The sequence below is a fragment of the Chelonoidis abingdonii genome, chromosome 1, assembly GCF_003597395.2.
Source record: "Chelonoidis abingdonii isolate Lonesome George chromosome 1, CheloAbing_2.0, whole genome shotgun sequence".
Taxonomy (NCBI): Eukaryota; Metazoa; Chordata; order Testudines; family Testudinidae; genus Chelonoidis; species Chelonoidis abingdonii.
Window position 1 is genome coordinate 320,141,861 of NC_133769.1, and position 7,900 is coordinate 320,149,760.

The following is a 7,900-nucleotide window of genomic DNA, read 5'->3' on the forward strand; positions in this document are numbered from 1 at the left end:
GTGATTTCTTGTGGTATTTGTGTGTGTTCGTTTTGAAATAGCATTTCTAATCATTCAAAATCGGTCACTAAAGTTTATCTATTTCTTAACTGTTCACATTCCAGATATAGGATACATAGAAACAAATAGAGCTTCTGGTGAATGCAGTTTCTCATGTTATCTGAAGTACCAAGAAATTAATTTGTTTCAAGTGTATTTTCAACTTATGTTAACTTAATGAATTTTACAAATGTGAAAGAAATTTACATAAATAGTCACATTGTAATTGTTCAAAATGAAGCGCCCCAGTATTTGTGTTTACAGGACTCATGATACAACTGTATAGATAAGGGGTGGCTAAACCATGGCTTGCAAGTTGCATGTTTTTACAGTTAAAGAGCGGCTCACAAAGCTCCCCATACTCGTCCCCCCATTCTCTGCCTACCAAACTTGGGGCTGGAGGAGCTCAAAGCTTCTGCCCAGCAGGGAGAAGGGGCTTAGGGCTTCATCAGAAGCAGGGTTGAAGCCCCAAACCACAGCCGGGAGCCCCAAGCCCCGGCAGGTGCCTCCCGTGGGGCTGGAGTCCCAAGACCTCCCTTCCCTCAGCCCTGACCGCACCTGGAGCCCCGGCAGGCATGTCCCAGCTCTTGACCATCTGAAGATTGTCATATGCAGCTCGGTGGGTCAGTAAGTCTGGCCACCTCTGGTATAGATACTTACAGGACATATACTGCATAATGGTGTGCGATAAACTCTGGATTTGATCACACACAAAAAAGAAGATGTGGAGCATTGTGTGTATAACTTCAGTGATAAGCACGACAGGGAAGGCAGAGAAGTCTGATCTTCCATGAGTGAGAGAGATGCCCAGTAGCTATGAGCCTAATAGCTGATGTAACTTTGAGCAATCTCAGCTGGGAGGAACCTGATTGTGAAAGGACTTGCAAAATCAAAGTGTTGATGTAAACAAAGTAAAGTGCAAGGTGTTAGTAAATACCACCTTAGTTGTCTTATGGATTCTAAGGGGAAAATTCTCCACTCAAATCAATTGATTTTGACTCTATTATTTTGGTCTCCCTTACATGTTCAGAACTCTGTTGACATTAACAGGCATTCCAAGCATGTAATATCAGTGGCAAAATCTGCTGTGAGGATGTCAGAGAAGATCTGTTTTTCTTCCTCTGGAATTTTTCTCATATTTATGTTTTCTTGCACTAATGTACAGATGTGGGTCACAACATTTAGCAAATACCTGTAGAGTCACAGATCAGATGGATATTTTGGAAAAAACCTACATGTCTATTAATCAAGGGTGCCTCTCCAACATATTACTTGCATCATTCCTGTTAGCCTCTCAGCTCAAAAGAAGGGAATTCTGGGAATCTGAATTGTATATAGAATGGTGCTGCGACATCACAATACTGACTGTACTGTACATGGTTATTTGGAATTTCCAACTAGCATCTCAGAGTTGGTTCACCTTCAAGAACTATAAAAAACAGTACAAGTCTTATGTTTATCTTCTGAGATCAGTAAGTTATAAATTTGCTAACATTTCCAGGAAAAAATAGCTTGTCAGAAGCACAATCCATCCTAACATTAAGGATAATTCTGTATTTTTAAAGGATGATTTTTGTTATGATTTGTAGAATGAACAAAATGAAAATGTTTTATTATTTTTTCTTAGTACAAGCCTTTGTGTTGCAGGTTATTAATAATCCCAAGCTTATTAAATACTTACAACAGTATTGACTTCATTTTTTAAGTTATGAGTTTCAAATCAGCTGTTGAATGAACTCTAATTCAAATACTTGTTCGTAAATTACTCCTGACTGCAATATTTCTATTTTGTAGATACAGCAGTGAGGAGACCAAAACCACCCAAAAAGGCACAAGGTACAAGAAAGCAAGCATTTTCATATTATACTTTTTCTAAAGATATTTTTAAGACAATAATCCTTTCCTGAGACTAAAATACATTCCACTAAAAAGAACAGTAGTCATTTTTCACTGTGTTCTTTTACAAGAGTTGGTAATGTTAATGTTTTTTTACAACACTAATATGCCTGAAAACTACTCATGGGGACTATATGCTCTATATAAATTGGGTTGCACATTTCATTTATTGAAACAAAAGCTGAATATTGAAAAGGTATTAAGCAGTACTTCCACTCTGAATACAGGCTTTATAAAAATGGCACTGTGGGGTTCCATCTCTATTGTGTTCACAAATTTGGTATCAATCCTGGTTGCTTGTCAAGGAAATGATGCTTTTTACTTTGCTAACTGCCAGGCCTGCAACTCAATGTGAGATCTGAAAGTCAAGCTAGATACTTTGTTTCTCATGAGTTGGCAGCCGCAGCAAAGATAAACCAGAAATACCCTTGGTTACACTAGTGGAAGCCCATTGTCTCTAAATGATGATCTCAGCTGGGTTTGTGTAACCTCATTAGCTTCCACTGGAGTTGCAGATGGGCATCACTGGAAGACAGTTGGGTTGCATTTGGCCTGCAGCACTGATACGGTGAAGTCATTAAGAATTTTGCTGGTATAAGGAATAAATAATAACTGTGTAACGGCCTCAGGATTTGTCCCATTAAGACTAGATATGGGATTGAGAGGGGTCTAGATTCCAAGTATTCTCAAAGTGTGGGGGTATTTGGATCTAGGGTTTTAGTGCGGCCTATTATCAAATGAGTGGTAATCCATGAAGTTCAAAGCCAGATCTGTTGACTTCCATTGGGCTATTTGCAGGAGCAAGGAAGGATTTAGGACAAATTAATTTTTTTGGATACTTTACTGACCTATTGACTATCCATTATATTTGCAAATAACTCTTCTTTTATGTTTTGCCACTAGGAACACCACGGAGAAGGACAAGGCTAGTTCATCCTTAGAGATTTCCAGTGAGATAGAGTTCATAGAACTAAAAATGAAAAGACTGATCTTTGAGAGGAAAAGAAGTTGTTTTAAAATAAAATCAAAAGGAATGTGCCATTTGCTAGTCGAGTATAAACTGAACCATGAGCCCACACAAAGGGTCTGATTGTGTAAACATTCACTACTGGGCTTAGTGCCCACTAGCGTGAGTAGTCTATTAAAGTAAGTGAGACCTCTCTTGGTAGTAAGCATTATTTAAGTGAAATGCTGGCTGCACGGAAGTCAATAGCAAAACTCCCACTGACTTGAGTGGAGCCAAGATTTCACCCTATGCCTGGTAATAAGTGTTTACAGGATTGGGCTCAAACTGAGCAGGGAACATTTCAGAATGTAAATTTTATTATTTCTTATAAATGAGAAATATACATGAAATTAGATCATTTCTAGAAATATATAGTTTAGGTGACTTGATGTTGGGTAATCTAGGGAGAGCTCCATAAACCTAGCACTTTTGGTTCAGTAACATCATGCATTTTGATGTCAACTTTTGTCATGTTTTTAATGTCATTATGACATAACAACATTACCTTTTTTAAATTAACAATTATACCATATATTAAATGTATCATTTAGTTCTGCATTACATATTGAAACATTTCCTGGTAATACGGCTAAAGGATGTTCTAAAAAAATATCACAAATGAGTTTACTAAAATTTATTTGGCGTACGATAGTGCTGGCTACATTTTCATCTATTAATAAAAATAATTCCTATTATAGGACTCCTATAGAAAACACAAAACTTAAGATACTAAACGGAAAACATTTTAAATAAGAATGAGCCCTTGAATTGTTAAATCATAAGAGATAAATAAAATGTTACCTCTGCATGAAAACAAGGATAACAATAATTGGGGCTTGATATGAAAGCTTTTATATCAAAACATGCTTTGCTAATGTCTGGTACTAATGTGGATTTGTTTGTAAATTATGTCATTTTTATAACTCTAGTTTTCTACTCATAAAATGTTTAAGTCATTTGCCTTTTGCAATATTTTAATGTCAAATGTTGGAATGCAACTATTTGAGAGGAAAGAAAAAATATTTCTTCAAGGTGCCTTAATTCTGCAGAACCAAGGTTGAAGAGGAGTCATTAGATGTGCTATTATTCTTCTGTTTTGAAACAAATACTCATTAAAAAAAAGTGGCTGAATTATGCTTCTTTTTCTTTGTAAGTAAACCCTTTTGTGATAGGGCAATTCTAAATATTCTTACAATCCCTAAGATAACTTTTAAATAAACACATGCATTCATAGAAACGGGTAGATTTTTTCTTTTTCCCACTGAGCATATGGAGTTTATCCTAAACTTAATGTGTAGGGTTTTAGCAGCACAACTCTGTAAGTACCTAATCCATAGCCCCTTGAAGTCAACAGGAAGTCTCCCACTGAATTCAAGGGGCTATGAATCAGGCCCTAAAACACTCCATAACAGTCCCTTGTCAATTGAATAATAAGTGACAGGGGTAGTTATGTTGTCAGCACCAGATAGACCACTTAGTCTTACTGGACTAATATAGTATCTTTATCTAGGAATTTATATGGTGACTTTATAGGCTGGGTGCCCTTTAAAACTGGGGACCAGATCCTCAGTGGCTGTAAATCAGCATACTCCACTGACTTTATGCCTTGGCAGGAGGTCAGCTTTAAACTCTAGCCAGGGCTGTATATGAGCTCTACTGGTGGGAGACTGCCCAAGAAATGGTCAGAATCAGCACATTTCCCCTAAGCTCTCAACTGTATGTTCCACAGTACAGCCGATTCAGCCTCCCTGTCACACTGACCTGCATAGTCCTGTGTGTTTTTCAAGATAGGAGCTCATGGCCTGCAACTTTGAGACCTCTGCTCTTCTGTCTGCCTCCAAGAAGCCGAGAGAGATCTGTGAGGGAAAGAGGGGATCTAGACAGGAGCTTAGAGAAGATTCCAGATAGGGGAGTTGATGAAGAGGGGTGGGGGAGAAGAAGCAAAGCTAGACCACAGCTGCCCCCCGCTTTCTGCTTCGACGACTCACACCCCAATTTACCTAATTCTTAAAATGGTAACAATTAGTCTTACTTTGGAGATGTGCTTATTTTTTGTATTTCTTTGTGTCTCACAATTTCTTTTGATGCCTTCAAGCAAATACCTTCACTATTCACTAAAGTATATAGTTTTATTTAATTCTATTTTAGGTAATACATCAACATATGATGGTATGAATTATATTAAGGGGGACTCATTAATCAACATTTTTATTTCCTTAAATGGAGCTAAAATGTGCCATCCATTTTGAATGCTTAGTTTAGTACAGAATGTATATATTCAAATATACTATATTCATCCTTTCGATGGAATTTTTTTTCCAGCTGTCAAAGTAAGATTCTGTCTTCTTCTCAACTCTTCTAAATTAAGAAAAATAAAACTCTATTTGATCTGTGTGTGCACACATGCAGCTACTTGCCCAAAACATTAGCCACTACAACTCACATTTCCTATAACCCTCTACATCTCCTATAACTTTTTCACTTATTACAAATGTTGCTGGGGTCTACAGAGGAACTAGCTCAGAGACAAAAAGAATGTAGATAGAGATCGTTTATACTATCACAACCTCACAGCACTCCGTGGGAGAAGGTATGGGGAATCTTCTTTTCAAGACTCATACAAAACGTGTGCGAGAGAAACAGTTGCAATGGCAAGAGTACTTGAGACTGACAGTAAGTCTATACCTAATATAGCTGGTGAAAGAGTTCACCCATGTGCAGCCCCCATCTCCTCCCACCCCCCAATTAAAAAACACAAAAAACAATGCTGCTGAAGACCTCATTGTCTCAAGCGGTCAGGCTCAGAAAAAAATCTCTGCCACCAGTACTCTACCCATCTCAGCTCTCGGTTCACCCATACCGTGTCATCTGTAGAGCAAGGTAATCTGTGAGTATGAGAAAAGGGAGCTGGAATTTAGGGGAAACTCTATTGATCATCATAAGGGAATAAATGATGTCCCACCAGCCACCAATGAGTCCATTCACTCAGACAGTTGGTAACTTTGCCTCTGTAGATAGATCAACAAAACAGTTCAGCAGGTATGCCTCAGCCTCAAACTGTAGCAGATAACGGTGCATGAAACAGGTGTCATCATAGTAACATAGCCACAGGAGTCAATGGACAGTGACCTCTGACATGTCAAGACAGAAGAAACAACTGCTGTGTCAGTCCAAACACAGAAATAAGCAAAAATGTAGTTTCAGCCCTACACAGTGTGAAAATGTTTTTAGAGTTGAGGTCAGTGTAGGAAAGCTTCAAGAAGTGGTTTCTTTAGAGAAGAATTTGAAAGAAAAGAAGGACAATTGGTACACAGGAATTGTGGGGAAGCATGGAGGATATTCTTCTGAACATATAGAGTAGCATGAAAGAAAACACAAAGCTGAAAATGGGGAAAGAAGGAACTTGGGACTGAAATCAGGTCCTGGAACAGATCTGACAGATCATCAGATACACCCTCCTGCAAGGCTAGGATATAAAGTGTGATTGTTGGCTCACTTAAGTCAGTAGGAAGATGTGTTTTCAGTGAAAGAAAAATGTGGATAATTATGCTAATATAAAATTGTCGTGGTTCCTGGGCAAGCTGCAATTTAGGTCCTCTGGGGTACTCTGGCTACCTTTACCCTCTTTGGGTGTACTAACCACACTTAGACTGGGTCTCTGGACTGTAGCCTTCCTGTTTCCCAACATAATAAGGAAAGAGGCCAAGCTGAATTTGGCACCCACCAGCCCTCTGAGAGCCTAGGACTAACTAGCTGATTAAAGTGACTCAAAAACAGCATCACAATGATGGTACGAAGCACACAGAGCAAAGGCATAAAACAAAAAAGGCCTATCTGCATATTTCCATTACCTAATATTTCCTTGTAAACTTTAGTGAGCTTCATTCAGCCCAGTTACCGCCATCTTAGGATGAGGCCACAGCATGTTTTCTGTGTCTTGTTCAATCGATGTGCCAGCCTCAGGCTATGGACAACCATGTCTCTCACCCTTCCTGCTTAGGGTAGCATGGGTAAGGTGTTAGCAATTAGTATACCCACCCTTAGATCCCAGGTTAGGCCTGAGAAGAGTAAACTTTGGCAGTCTACTGGCCCTCATGCTGGGAAAGGAGTGGATGGGAAGAGATATCCCCCCAGGTCAGACTGGTAGTGGCCATGGGCTTTTATTTTATTTTGGTTTCCTCTGCGGCATATGGCTCAGGACGCTTCTTAGGATCATCTAGGTATTTGTCACTTAATTAATAGGCTATGTCTACACTATGAGACAAGGGTGTGACTCCCTTGCTTGTGAACACATACTTGCACTAGCTCTCATTGAGCTAGCATGGAGGCATGGCTGAGCCGTGCTGAATACAAGACCTCCTCAAATTGGTTGGCATGCACTTGGCCCAGCTCAGCTCCGCTCCGCTGCTGTTACCCATGCTACAATACTGCTTCTGTTCTCACTAGCTTAAAGAGAGCTAGCACAAGTGTGTACACACAAGCAGAGAAATCACAGCCCTAGTGTGCAGTGTAGACATCACCATGCAGGATGATGTGGTTGTCCCCTCTGGCCTTAAAATCTATGCTATGAACTTTCCATTTGGGCGTTTCATAAAGACCAACACAACATCTCATAAAAAATGTTCCATAAGTTATTCTCTATGGACTTTTTTTGAAAGTATTCTATAGCATAACATTATTTTAAAGAGATTAGGCCTCTGGTTTATGAAGAAATACGGTTTGCATTATTTCTTGGATTTTCATTCCATTTCATTGAAATCCCATTTACGTAAAGGGAATTACAGAGACTTTCGCAAGATTGCCAGCCTGCCAACACATTACTGCAGTTCTTAGGATGACATTATATAGAGTCCTTTCAAAAACTACCTTTTTTTTTATAAAACGAGACAGCAAACAATGAAAATGTATAGCATCATAATTTAATAGAGATTAGTACGATGTATGTTATTCTGCTTGCAA

At 38.9% G+C, this 7,900-nt stretch overlaps 1 protein-coding gene across 1 annotated transcript in view; it reads left to right on the top strand.

Moving 5' to 3' along the window:
- The window catches only part of POSTN (periostin), a 48,606-nt gene extending 44,498 nt beyond the window's left edge, over window positions 1-4,108 (top strand). Inside the window, exons 20-21 of the mRNA XM_075061619.1 lie at window positions 1,834-1,875; window positions 2,839-4,108. Of these exons, the coding sequence (XP_074917720.1) occupies window positions 1,834-1,875; window positions 2,839-2,876 (80 nt within the window). The 3' untranslated portion in view covers window positions 2,877-4,108. The remainder of the gene's footprint in view (window positions 1-1,833; window positions 1,876-2,838) is intronic.
- Window positions 4,109-7,900: the final 3,792 nt, after the last annotated feature.